The following is a 15,663-nucleotide window of genomic DNA, read 5'->3' as shown; positions in this document are numbered from 1 at the left end:
AACAAATACTATATTTTGCCTGTTGTTTGTGTAAACATTTTTCGATAAAGAAATAAAAATAATATCAAACAATATTTAGAATGCAGAATTAAATTCATATATATATATATATATATATATATATATATATATATCGAATTTAAGCATTTGATCTTATTAAGTATTAAGTATATTGTAATAAAATTATATACGTTCGTAATAAAATAGAATTCTTTTTCGAAAAAGTTGATTCTATTGAATAAACCTTTCTACTTCGTATACGTTTCATTGAATTTTAAAGTTTCCGTGATTCTGTAACAAAGTTTTCCTGCAGAAACTCAACGTACGTTCTTAAACTAAAGAAAACGTTTTAATGGTACAAAAGATAAATCTCTTTTTCAAGATATTAAATAGAATCAAGTAATTTTTCTCCTGAATAAAAATAAACTTAAATTAAATAATTTCTGAATATAATAATTATATTCATAAATATAATTTGCGCATTTATTTATATTTATCATAATGTGGAAATATATGACACTCTTATTGTATAAATAATAGTCTATTTTTCTCAAACAACGTTATCTCTTAAATTAATATTGCCTGATTATATTACATTTCCGTATATTATATTATAATACTTCAATTTTCATAATGTTCAAAATTTGTATAAATTATCAATACATATATTGGTCCGACGTTTATGTGTTGTCAAAAGTATATAAATCACTGCTTGTCGATATTTAATCGACTTTTGTATAATATTGAATAACCGAGCGTCACAGAAATTTTAATAGTGCAGGAATTGACGTGTGCAAAATGCCAGATTTTTACTGGGAACAAAGAAAAATTAAATTATCGCCCAATTCTGTGCAAAACGAATTGCTAGAGCAGGTATTACTCGGATTGAAAAATCCATCCACGCGTTGCGACTGGGAAAGCCGCATCAAAGCTTTGAAACAGAAAACCGATAGGAACAACGTAAAACTATCCTACGTCGATCTCGTTCGATTTTACGTACTTGCCCAACTTTCATCACCATTTTCCCTATATTGCTTATTTCTCATCGAATCTCAACCAGATTTTCCAGCGCTCTATTCTCTTACCTAATAACTTCTGACATATATCAACATAAATGTTCAGTTTTAAATATTATATTTCATAATAAGATTATTTTTCTTTATATTTATTAAAAATATTTTTTTTGCACACAAAAAATTTATGAAAATATGATAGATTTGCATCTATTTATCATCATTTTTTATCGGGATAAAAACAAATTTAGTTTCCATATTTCAAACACAATTATTTTAATTGTACTGTGTTTTAATTAATTTTCAAATTTAATCTATTCTTTTAGTCAAAACTCTATTACACGTTTAAATATATTATGTTGTAGTTTTATTATCCGTAGGTTATTTTATTATTAATAAAATAAATGTAGTCTAATAACTATAAGCTATATTATATTAATATTATAACTTATAATTACTAAGCTATAGAAATTATGGTATTTGTTAAAAAATCCAAATCGACGAAATCGGATTTGATCGTAAAATCATGTCACAACACCACGTGCGATTTAGAGCGTGCTGTCGATGCAGTTCTATGTATGCCCGATCATGAACGATTCACTACGGTTCAGTGCGACTTAAGCTCGGAACAGAAGCAGGGCATCGTGACGTCAATGCACGCTTCCCTAAACCTTTGTCATCGCATTACAGTCGATCGACGGTAATTTTGTTGCACTGCTCTAGAGGAAACAAAATCTGTGCGAGCGTGACTTTTAACGTGTCTTTTTATAGCGCCATCGTTGTCATTACATATAAAATGTCACAAGATCCCTACGTTTGTCTTTTCAAAGAAAAAAAAATTTTTATTTTCAATAAATTACTATTATTAAATTAAGCGCTATACGTTTTGAAATAATTATACCAGATTTTAATAATAAAATATAACATGTTATAAACAAATTATCGAATTAAGACAAAAAAATTTGCGATTGCCACAATGCATGAATAATAAAACCTCGCGAAATATGTAGATGATATGATGATTGACTTTTCCAAAATTTTGATTGTTCATGACATAAAAAAATAGAATTTTCAATAAAAATAATATTACGGATTAGTACATATCAATATGACAATTTGGTATAACATTACGCAAATTTTGAATTGTTATAAAAAATTAGAATCTTTCGTTCTATCTAAAACATAAATAATTTCATGAAAACAATATTGCTTTAAGATATATAAATGTATTAGACATATATGTATACAATACAATATGTATAATTTTACGTTCAAAAAAATTTAAAGTGAAAATTGCATATATCGCATATTAAAAATTCTTTATTAAATTTTTAAAAGATTTAATCGAAATTGTTACTGTGTTGTTGCTCATTGTTTTAGTAAACATTTAAATATTTTCTTTATTCTCTCCCCTATTTGTAAAACTGTTACCACTTATAAGAGACATCTAGAATTATATAAAAATGTTTCCCAATGTTCCTATCTTCCTATTTCAAAATCTATGAAAAACACCCCTATCGCAATATTACGATTTATAATCATATCAACACAAGAGCATTCTCTCTTTCCCTCTTTCTCTCCATGCCTGCATTCCATCACATACAAACAGAATCCTTTTTTGCCATTCGAGAAAAAAAAACGAGAATAATGCAACAGAAGAACGTGTCGGTCTCCAATTAAAGTATCTCATAAAGAACGATAAGCCTGCCCCTACCAGTCGCAGTTATCAAGGTGAGTCGCGATTTACCCGCCAAGAGATCGAATCTGGTTCTGCTCCTCTCGCTGTCCTCGTAGCCCTCGAGGTCGTCCTCGTAATCGTCGTAATCCCCAGGGACGGGACGTTGGTCCCCGTCATTGTCGGTGACATTTCGCGAGACAAGACTGTTGCTGGATGGACCTCTCTGAGTGGCCTGTCGGACACGGGTCCGATGATCGTTACTGAAGAGGACCGACGGCGGCGGCGGCGTCGACAACTGAGAGCCTTGAAGGCGACGTTGAAGGTAACGGGCCAAGAGCGCTTGCACCGCGTCTGTCTCCGCCGTGCCTGGAAGACAGAAAGAGAGACTCGCTCTCATGATCAGTCGACAACATCTTCCCGATTTTACGATATCCCGCTGAGTCCTTACATCCGCATTCTTACACTTTTGTCCTTTTTCCTCTCATCTCGCCTCGATTTCTCGCCGTCTATTTCTCCTTTCTTTTATTCTTTTTTTTTTCTTATTGTCAGCTTTTTCTCATTTTTCTATGTGACGTTACGGTGCTCGCAATTCTCTGTCTTTTGGAGACAAAAGACCTCGGAGCTCGATGTGGGATTTGTCGCTTGTTGAGGGATCCTTCTTCTTGTATCATGTACGAGATGCATCGCGTGTGCATCCCCGTGCGAGCGTAAAGATATGCGTGATCCACGCTCTGATGAGACGGGTTCGGCGATGAGTATAATCCCTCCTGCACGATGGTGGATCAATGGAGAGTTATGGACTCGTTAGTACCACAAAAATAATTATGCCGGCAGGAAGAGAAAGAGAGATTCTGGCGACTTTGCGAGTCGCCAGAAATGAAATATTATCAAGATTAAACAAAGAAAACTTTCCGGCAGACATTAAATCATTTTAAATTTCATTGCGAATAACAATCACGAGATCAAGGGTGCATCTTCTGTGTACACATAGATTAAGCAAATGTCATCAACAAAACTGTTAAATAATATACGATTATAATGACAAATGACAGTAACGATGCAATAAATTGAGTAATGCAGAGATTAAATGTACATATAGGAAGAATGATTAAAGATGCTACTCTTCATGTTGGAGTTCTAACATAGCCAATGTAAACATCAAGCACGCACAATACGCGATAGGGAGATACTATGCGATAGAACACTCGAGTCCGCAGGATGCTTCATTAGAGTCTCTGCCTCGTCTGCGTTTGATGTTCGAAGAGCTTTCGTGAATCATTGTTTAACATCGATACACATGCGACTCACAGTTATGTCAAGAAGATGAACCGAGATGAAAGGAATTATAAATCATTCGATATCGCATTGCGATCAAAGGTATGATCAGTAGTGATTAGTTAACATTAAAGTATCATCGACCTTGCTCGCAAGGATATCAAGGATCATTTTTCGCAAATTAAAATTGACACGGCTTTCTCTTCTCCGAATGCATCACAAATATTTTTTACATTGTATTCCGAATATTTGTTTCTCTTCAAAATTCGTACACTATTATTACACATTACATGAGGGGCCTTTTAGGATTCATTTTCACTTTTATTAAAAAATATTTATTCAATTTAGCCAATTCATTTTTTACATAAAACTAATGAGTGTTGCCTTTTTAGTAATAAATCATATATTAACATATCTGTGTCAATAACGTAATAAAAAAAACGTTAGCTGCAATTATTAAAAAGTAATCAAAGGTTTTGCTAACCTAATCATCAATTAAATATAAACGCATAATAAACACTCAATTATTATGTGTCTATTATTTGTCTAGATGTAATTTTTTCTAAATTAAAATTGTAAATAGTTAATATTAGTAAGATTTTACGTGAACGTGTTGCTAACTAAATGTTGCAGGTGTTTAAAGGTAACGCGGAAACAGATAATTAAAGATGCGGTGGACTAAACGACGATGTCGTGAGAGCTGTTGGAGGATTTGCGGCGACAAGAAATCCAATTTTCGGCGAGGTCTAGCACGGAGGACGAGTGCAATTACATCGATTTCTACTAGTAAGCTTGTGCGCCGGCACGACTGTCTCGTAATTGAATTGGATCAATTGTATCGCACGAATCCTATCATTTCTTCCCTCAATCCTCTTTCTCCTTTTTACCACGATTTTTTTTTTTTTTTTTTTTTGCTAAACGAAGACGCTCGTCAAACTGTTATTCTGGCCAGCGGCTTCGCGTAATTAAATCCTACGGGCAAACGTTGATCCCATTATGAAAAAGCATCTGGCAAACCAGCGGAAAACCGACGCGCCGTCGCACGCGCACTCTGTTTTCTTGTTACATTTCGCAAGCTGGAAAATATACGCTCGAGTTGACCGCAAAGGATCAACCTTCCGGCACGGAGGTGATGGCCCTGGCAAGGATTTTCAAAGTCGCCACCTTTTGCTTGGCGCAAATCTTGTTAGCTTTGCTTTCGCGCGTCAGTTAATTTGACAAGCGTACATTAAAGTAATTGGCAATTTAGTTACACTACGTTATCTACATTTAATAACAAGTTAGCAATATTATTTTTTTTAACTCGAGTATTGTATATTATACACGCCTTCTATTCTAACTGATTGACAGAATATTCCGATTGTTCTGAATTCATAAAACATTTCGTACGCATTTTTGTCCGTAAAAAACGTATGATTTTACGCGGAGCAAACCGTAACGTTAATTTAAATGGTATTGATGAATGTGGAGAAAATTGATAAAAAACACTGATTGAACGCTGAAACGAACATTTGTAAAATATCTGACAAAACCACACGTGATAATAACATATCGTACAAATTTTCCATGTGCTCGCGGTTTAACGTGAAAGATAAATAGAACAAAAACTAATATTTGACGCGCGTTACGGCAATTAGAAAAATTTTCATATATGCTTCCGCAAGACAACACATAAAACGTTGCTCGATATTGGAAAAATAATAAAACGTCACACGCCAAAATATTCCAACTATTTCTATTCTATTTTTTGTTGAAAAAATCCAGGAATAATCGCGCGAACAGAAAAACGTTCAGTCAAACGAATTATTTATTTTTTATTACACAAAAAATTTCTGCGGTTTTGAAGCTTTATCAATCTTTTTCTTTAACTTTATCAAACAATTACGTGTCCAAAGCTTATTCAAAAATTACAACCTAAGAATCAACAGTTTTTTAATCTTTATAGAATTACGAGATATTATAACGTTTCAAAATCATATTTTGCATTCAATTATAAATAAAATATACAAACTTTTTATTACAGCAAAATTGATTTTTTAGAGAAATTTAAGAGAAAAAAATCTGCAATGCTTTAAAGATTAAGAATGAGAACGAAAGAAGTTAGAACACGTGAATAGTGAAATAATTTAAAGACATAAAATACACGAGACAGGCCACAAAAGGAAAGAAAATCTCGATTTTGATTGTGAGAAAGAGCACGAAATAAATTGTGGAAAGTCATAGGTCACACCATGCAACGAATTGAATAGATTTCTTCGTGGATTCAACGTGAGATTCGTCCTAAGAGGAATTTAGCGTTTTCTCAACCGAAAGATGCAAATCCGCGGAAAACCGCCGCCGAAGTGAGAATTTCTCTAAACTAAAATCCAAGGTATCTTCTTGGACAAGGCAAATTTCATGCCGAGAAAACCACGGAAGATTTACATCAAAGAATTTGCAAAAATGCAGTCGAATACTCTTCCTTTTCGAAAAGAAATTTCTTTTGATCTGTGAATAACAAATGAAGCATTTCCAAAAGAAGACGAAGAGAGTATCTTCTTTTTAACCAAAAAAAAGCAAAGGTGGAATTAATTTCAAGGAAAAATAAAGCGACACACGGGACGGGAAATCCGAAAGATTTTCTTCGGAAGCACATGGAAAATTATTTCGGCCGAACATTGTCAGAAGTAAAACGTCGAGAAAGAAAAAATTCTCGCTATATCCTCGCGTATGAACAAAAGCGGAAAAGGGAATAAAAAATTTGGAGGTCTTCCAAGCGGAAGCATATGTAGCGCAAGTCGTTGAATTTCTTTTAAGAGTTAGTAAACTCTCTTGAAATTAAGGATTACAAAATTTTGTGTATATAACTAATTGTAAAAGTAACGTATCTCAATAAACCGATGATCAAAATATCAATATTACTGCTTGCCGTTCATAAATTTACAATTCCTCGTTTTTAAAGTAGATCTACAGTTAGACAAGTCGCTGGCATACCAATAACATCGTGAAAACTACGAAAACTGCGCATCCTAAAATGACCGACGCGACGTGCTGAAATTCAGGATGGACCACACGACGATCCGAAAAAAAAAAAGGGAAAAGATCACAAAGTCCGAGTGGAACTTTTCTAAAATTTTCGGATGGAGAATTGCTAGTGGGAAACTTTTCTGGTCAGAATCTCAATTTCGACGGAAAATTCGACAGAAAGTATTCCACTCTCTGTGTTGAGTATTCCGCTCGGGCGCGAGATCGATTCATTATCATCGTCTTGCGGCTGAAGAAACTGTCACGGCCGACCGGAGAAACATGAGTGTCCTTTGGAGTGATTTAAGCTCCGCTCGCGCATACTCGAGTGCACGAGAGAACGTACGCATTAAAACGGAATGTCTCGCTCGAACTGATTTGCAAGTTTCGCGTTTCTCATCCGGGCCCGCAGTCGACGCAGCGGAAACCAACCTTCTCCTGTAATCCATTGTCCCCACTTCATAATTCAATGACTTTCGGAACTACGTTTCCTGGACTATTTCCTCGACGGGTCTTCTGAATGTTTTATGTGATTTTAAGATTACCACGATGGCGGTGGAGGAGGGGGACGGCAATAGCGCGCGATATGCTTTTACCGTAATTGGATCTAAATTCTGGAACGAACGAACGAAGTCTAGTAATAGCTATACTTTTGGAACGCGGCTATTGTATCGGAGTCAATATTATCCTATTATAGCTAGTTGTAAAGGTACTATCGAAAGGAGCTCCAGCATTAATATGAAATGATTCATCTTATGACATTCGGTAATAAATCCATTTTAATCGTATTGTAATAATAAATAAAATAACATTTGTGGTAGATAAAAATCTGTCTTCAAAAATATGATACAAGAATATGAAAATTACGATCTAGTAAAATCAAACAACATTTAATATATACTATACATTATTATTTTTTCAAGATGATTCGTTACAAAATATTTGATTAAATTGTGATTAATAAAACAAGCAATACATGCAATTCGTGTAAATGCAAATGCAACAACTTGACTTGCAAAAAAGAAATCAAATCATACGATTGCCCATTTCAACGAGGCGTGTTCTTATGAATTTCGTATAAACTGCCAATGCGACTTTCAAATCGATCTGGCGAAGTCTCTGGCGTGAAAATGGTAAAATTTAATATGTAAAGAACACACAGTATTATCAACAGAAATATTGGTAACACGTGGATACCAATTATTCAGTATTTTTTATAATTTATGTAGAAAGAAAGTTTCATAAATTTCTATCAGAATTATTAATGCTATCTACATTATAATTTTTCGTATAAAAGAAGTAAAAACGTATATACTTTATATATTTATTTACAAAGCATGTTGATTTGCAAAAGAATTGTATAATTGAAATACATTCAAACAAATTATTTATAGTAATAAATAATTATTTATAGGTAATAAAAATCAATTAGTATTCAAATAAAAGCTAACATAAACAAAAAGTAAAATGTTAAAGAAGGTTCTTTCTGTTCTTGTAAATTAATTGTTAATATTGTATTTCCGATAAATTAATTGATGAGGATTGATGATGTATAATTTTTACTTAAATCGTTGAAACGTTTTCGCGGATTTTCTTCGCGAGTGAGACAGATTTAAATGCACTCATCAGAGTCGAATGAAACGGGCCATTTGGTTTCGGAGAAGCTAAACGTATCCAAACGCTGATGGCGTGTTTGGATACGTACTTTCGAAACGGTTTCCACCCAAGAAAAGCACAATGTTTCGAGATTTATACGGCGTAAATAGCGAAAGATCCTGTGTAAACGCCGGTGTTTCGTATATACGCGAGTTCCCGTACGTGACAAGTGCCTTAAGTAATGGTAAACAGAGACGACGGAGTATTGTACGCAGGGTTCGGCTTCAAGGCACGTTTTCGCCATCAATAGCGATGCTGCTCATAAATGTCTTTTCAAATTTCGCGCGAAAGAACAGGAAGCTAATTTTGTGTTCACTGATGTAATAAGAATTACATAATAACTATTATATGATTCGTGACATTCATTGATTTTTGATGATTTAGTTTTGAATACTTTGACAAATTTTTGAAAAAATACTAATAATATTTTATTTTTGAAATTTTATTTTGATGCGCGAGAGGATCAGAGACAGACAGAGAAATAAACGCAGAGCAAGATTATGTAAAATATTATATAATTTAACGGACGCAGAATGTTAAAAGTCAATAAACATAAGTGACATTTATCGACGAAGAGAGATGACTATTAATTTATACGATTCTTCATAACGATCGTAGCGATTACAACTTATAATATACATAATTATAATAAAATATACACAAGTGAAAATTTTTATTTTTCCAACATTATTTAATATTAACTTGATTTGCTTATTACGCCACGTATTACTTGACAATTTATCATGTAAATACTTTCAATAAATACCATAATCACGGATAATTACAAAAAGAATTAACCTGCGGATCAAGCACATTATTTGGCAATGAAAATTGCATATCGCGAGCTTTCACGGTAAGATCGATGTAAGCATAACTGCTAGAATGGTAAGTCCGACAATATTTCAGTGCGATGGCGTTTTCGAGGGAAAGTGTCTGTCTGTTAGTACGCTCGTTCTTTTTGATATACGCCCCCATTTCGCAGTTTGACGGGAAAGAAGCGGCAGAGTGGCTCGAATGCGACTGACAATAATTTGTCAAGTCGGCCACTCACGACTTCTTACATCGTTCCTTCGGACAAAGAGAACTTCGTTGGAAGAGCAGAGATTTCCCGTCTGAATTTCTTACTCGTCGCGTTTCCGCACGTCGTGCGACACTCGGGATTTCATAATTGCGCGAGTGCATTAGAGGAGCGTTTCCGTCTCGCAAAATTGCACGCCACTTGGAGAACATCGCGAAGAATTCGCATAAAATATATTGAGGCTCCCTGACGTTTCTCAGCGCGGAGTGCATTTGGCAACGAGCAACATGTATTTGGATCATAACATACATTTTATAAATTTATTGGACGCATACACTATATATTAGTTATATTATTATTGTTAAATATTAAATAATCCATGTGCTTAAATGGCCATATCAATTTAAATATCAATAATATTTATCATTACTGATGAAAAATAATGAATAATTTTGTATATAATTTAATATATCATGCAAATACGTTCAAAATTTTAAATAAAATGCAATGTTCAATATTTATCAATTACATAATTTCAATTAAATAATCATAGCGCAAATTTCAATTCCACATAAAGTGTATTCTTATACCCTAAATAGTTAGAAAATGCGTGACTGATATTCACAATATATTAATGCTGGATGATAATAGAATTTTAAGTTTATATAACCAGACACTCAAGAAATAAACGGGATTTGAGTTTAATTAACGCAGAATTTAAACAAGGCATAAGCGAAGGACGTCACCGCGAGAACTTAAGCCTCATCCTTTTCTGCGCGTATTCATGTTCTCTAAAAGATGGTCGGTGACCCGGATGAACCGCTGAAACCACACAGAAGATCAAAGACGAGATTCGAGAGAAAATCTTGTCTCAATGATTTTAGAACAGCTGAGAAATAAATGTTTTCGCAGAGACACAAGTATGTTTCATTATTAAAATGTTTTAAGTATTCATGCTTTTTAAGTAAGAAAGTCTTAATAATAAAATATAACTAATAATCATTTAAATCAAAAAAAATTAAAAGCTTTCTAATTTATAAGTTGTTTTTAGAAAATATTTATTAACAAGATAGTTACAATTTAAACATGATTTATATAAATATTGATCTACAATATATAATTTTGAAAATAAACATGCACGAATAGACTACGTATCAATATTAATTGTATTATTGTTAACACGTTTAAAAAAGCGTAAAAACAAAATTTTTATTATAAGATTTAGCTCTTTTTGTTGCCATATGTGCTGAATTTAAATGGAAATTCGATACATTTTTAACGTTATTGTTTTTACATTTTTCCATTAATTTTTAGACGTTTTACTCGTTGTTTCTTTGACTATAAATACAGAGCACCGTTTTATTTCCATTATGCTTTTATCATCCCGTTTTATGTCATACGTACGATGCTTTATTTTTAACTATTAGATAGTCATTTTATTCCTTTGTGTGCGGAGTCGATTTTCAACGTAAAACCAAAACGGATGCAGCGGATGTAAAATGCGTCATCGAGATGCAGATATTTTGCATTGTACGATAAACAATTTCTCGATAATTGATGCCGTAAATGTCGCGTTACAGCGCATCAATATTCATTTGTCATCAATTGTCAAGGAATATTACACGTCGCGCAATAAAGTTAACATTATTGTTGGAAAAATCTATCAATAATTTTATTCTCTCAATAACATTGCTAAAAATTTTTTAAAAGATTGTTTCGAACGTTATTCAGTTTGAAAAGTTTACCAAAATATGAGAGTATTATCTAGGATATTTAAACAGAAGAAAAATACATTTCAATAGCACATAAATCCGTATTATCCTTCCAAACACAATCCAGGAATTATTATCCCGCGCAATTAGGTAATTTCAATAAAATTCCATTAACGATTTATGAGTAAATATTTATCGAACAAGTATCTCGAGCAATTTCTCTGTTTAAGATAGAAGCGAATGGAAATTACATATTATTCTATCATATTTATGAACAATGATTATTTCTTTAGCAAATAGTGACAATAAATTATTCATCTTCATGCTTTTTAAGCTTTCTCAATTGCTTTATTCCACACACTTACAAGCGCTTGTGAAAACTTGACTAGTTACGAGATAGTAATTGTAAGTATCCGAACAATGCGATACATTACTCGACATTCTCATTATTTATATATAAACAACGATATAATTGTGTCAAAGTTATGTAGTAAATAATAAAAATATGGTGATTACAAATTACATCACATGCAAAATTGTAAGACAGAAATTATAAATCTAAACGACAAATAAGAATTATAAATGATCACGATATTAATTTTAATATTTGTCATTTAATATTTAAATTTTTATATTTTAATATTCGTGAAGAGCGCAGGTGAGATTAACTCAGCATTTTTACGACCTGTCAAAACTTCCTGTCGTTAAAAATTTATACCGTTAATTTGCGAGATGCAGCGTTGGGCGAATTATAGCTTCGTGTGAACGTAATTTTTCTAGCGTTATTTCGTCGTAACATGATAAAACGTTATATAAAATAGCATCGCTTATGCCAGCAGTGTTGTAAAAAGTCGCACGATTATTATATCGTGATAATTAATATCACATGTAATTATAATTAATCGTGCTTTCATACACGAGAGCGTATATATATGTATGTGTACAACAAAGAAATCTGAGAGGAACAGAAAAACCTGAGAAGTATCAGACGATAACGGAACGACCATAAGATGTGCAATCTATTTATTACATTATTTATTGCTTAAAAAATTAATTTATAATAATTTCACATACGCAACTAATATTTCTTAAAAATAATTATATAACATAAATTATTATAAAAAAAGATGGCTTCAAGTTAAAGAGAGAAAATAAAAAATAAAGTTAATTTAATAATAAAAATTAATATTATCTATAACTTTCGATAAAAATCAATAAAAAATTATAAATTGATGCGCATATAAACGCAGTTGCGAAGCGCGTAAACTCTGCGTGATAGCATTAGCCAACTTTTATCGCTTATAACTTGGAAACTATTGCAATTCCGATATTACTAGGATTTTCGAATCTAATTAATTTTCGGAACAGCGCGGCCCCTCATGTTTTCCATATTTATGTCGGATTTTGCTCAAATCATGAAAAGTCGTTCAAACAAAATTCTCGTTTAATATTAAAGAGACGATCTTAATTACGGGTAAAATTGTAATTATAAATCAAATTTATAAAATTAAATGTTTTACAAATATACAATTGTACAATAGTTTAAAGATATGCTATTTGTAAATATTATTTTACAGTACATCTATTTTTACGTACTCAATTCTACTTTAATAATTTATCTTTAAAAAGTGCAATGTTTTGAATAAATAAGAAAAAATTATGTGAGGAATAAGAAGAAACCTCCAAGGAAATTTATACCAATTTGGATTACTTTATTAACCAATCAGCTTTAAGAAAAAAAAAGTATAATAGTATTGATAAAAAGATGGAAAGACCGGAATGTCGGACATGAATAGAGAAAATGAATAAGGCATAGTAAAGATGGTCATTCAAACGCAAATTACTCGCGGCTCCATTTCCATTTTGCAAATAAAGCGCAGCGAACCTTACCGGAAATAAGAACGAGCTTTCGCACGAGTGTGCATGTACCCTTTGCTTTATCTAACTGCGCTTATAAAAAAAATTGACCTTTTCTATCGGATTTTCTGCTTCTAAGTTACCTTTCACCTTTACATCTTGTAAAAATTTAATAAATAAAAAAAAATTAAATGCATATTATAATTATGTTTATGAAATTTAAATCATATTAACAAGTAAAATTTTACAATATACAATAGCATGCTAATTTATCTAATATTTAAAGAAATAATTATTAAGCAAAATCTCCATGCATCTGCGAACTCGAAATAACAATTTATTTTCTAAATATAAATTCTTTTTGCGTGTATAAAAATTGATATTTAAAAAAGGAGATTAATAAAAATTTATCGTCTTCAATTTCGTATTTTTTCTTTTAATACAAAAAGTAATTTTCTTATCATTGTTTCTTCTATTCTCTTTTATTCTTATAAAATTTCATAAGGTTACACACAATTTGTATAATTTTATAATTTAAAATTCTGCCAAAGTATAGATAGAAGTTATATTATACATCTATTTTTAATAGTACTTCTTTATTAAATTAATTCTTTTGCTGAATGTTTGTCGAACACCCAATATTATTACGTAATACGGTCCTGGATAGACGCAACCATTCGAACACGGTTCCTAATTGGCACCTTTTTTCCACGGTAATTGGAAACGGTCAAGAAGCTCTTTCGTAAAGAGATCTCAAGTTGGAAAGACATGGAACGGGGAACAGAAGGAGAACCGTCGATAACAAAACGAAAAGCATCTTTATAGCTAGAATCAAAATTTAAAAAAAATTGAACCTTGCAAAACTTATGTATGCTGTGTAAATTATTATCATATATAAATCCATGATTAGTTAATTCTGATAGTTAAAATTGCGCATGATATTATTTATCACAAACACTTTCAACATCAATTACTAACTACTTCATTTTTCGCTGATTAAAATATAGGACTTACAATCCTGTTGATTTCATTAGTAAATAACAAATTTTTATTTTAACATCTAAAAATTTTAAAATTATGTAATTATTGAAATAAAATATTTTGCATTACATATGCTTATACATAATTTATATTTGCTTATAATAAATATACACATTTAAATAAATTTAGCAGATATCATAAAAAACTTTACAATATTATAAACAAATAATATAAAAATGTTCGATATTTGTAATGTAAAAATATAATATAAATTTTTAGTATAAAACAACGCGTAAAATACAAGGGAAAAAATACAGTAAAAAAGGAAAAACATAAAAATAAAGATATTTCTGCAGAATTATATCCGATATGTACAACTTTTTTATTTGTTTTCATAAAACTTTTGTTTCTCTTAGTTTTGATAAAGCGATAAACTTTTATCAATTAATAAAAAAATGATATTTGTTTGTACTTATTGTTTTCATTTGGAATTTATTTTTAATAACCTTAAAAAAACAATATCAATTACATATATTTTTTGCAATAAAAAGGAAATAAATTTTCTAAATTATTTTAACATTATCTTATCAATAGTTATAATATTTGACTAATTGTAAGTAGTATCATATATATTTCTTAAAAATTAGAGGCATATTATTTAATATCCCTCTTTTACATATTTTTCTCATTTCTAATTAATTTGTTTTCGAATTGATTTCTTTACAGCAAAAAGTTTATAAAAATTATATTCTTGGTTAATATCATTGCAAACATGTTCTTTTTGCAAGAAAACGAAAGAGAAAGCAAAGGGAATAAGAGTCTGCGGTATTTTCACGACAAATAAAAATTTACGATATTTCCAGAGTTAACTGACCATGTACCGCGTTATCTCTCTCAAACGATTACGAATATGAAAGTATTAACGCACATCAGAGATACTTTTACAGGTATTTTTTAATGCTATCTTCATTCGTAAAGCGCGACGTAAAAAAAAAATTTCGGCCCAGTTCATATCAACATCAATAGAACTACTCCCTGCAAAGCATGTGTGCATGTGAAATGGAATAAACGCGTGTGGAATGAAAACCATTTCCATTTAATGACTAGCCAGGAAAGGTTTTTAAAAGATCGTGAGATGAAGTAACGAGAATTTGTATTTATACCGAGTTTCGGTGGTTTAATGAGCTCGACGAGTCGTGAAAAGTTTCGTACATCATAAAGTTCAATTTTAAAGACCGAGTTACACGAGTGATAATACACAAACTCCATCTCTAGCTAAAACTTTATTAATTCAATGAAAATTATTGTTTTGGCACTTAACAAATTAAAATAACTAGAAAACTAATTTTATTGAGTGTATTGGAACAAAGATAACATACATTATATAAATATTAAAAATGTGGGAAATTTTTATTGTCGCAATCGTTATAATAGTTGCAAGTTTGAAATAAAATGTTTTATCAATGAGTT

General features: G+C 31.4%; 1 protein-coding gene across 7 annotated transcripts in view; it reads right to left on the bottom strand.

The window, feature by feature from the left end:
- The window catches only part of LOC105837286 (C-type lectin 37Db), a 109,224-nt gene that overhangs the window by 46,154 nt on the left and 47,407 nt on the right, over positions 1 to 15,663 (bottom strand). Inside the window, exon 3 of one of the 7 annotated variants that reach the window (XM_036285947.1) lies at positions 2,306 to 3,057. The exons of the other annotated variants lie outside the window; for them this stretch is intronic. Coding sequence (XP_036141840.1) covers positions 2,690 to 3,057 — 368 coding nt within the window. The 3' untranslated portion in view covers positions 2,306 to 2,689. Of the gene's footprint in view, positions 1 to 2,305; positions 3,058 to 15,663 lie in introns of those variants that run through there. 7 annotated transcript variants of the gene reach the window in all.

Source organism: Monomorium pharaonis, chromosome 4 (assembly GCF_013373865.1).
Source record: "Monomorium pharaonis isolate MP-MQ-018 chromosome 4, ASM1337386v2, whole genome shotgun sequence".
NCBI lineage: Eukaryota > Metazoa > Arthropoda > Insecta > Hymenoptera > Formicidae > Monomorium > Monomorium pharaonis.
The sequence above is the reverse complement of the archived record's forward strand: the minus strand, read 5'-3'. Positions and strand labels throughout refer to the sequence as shown.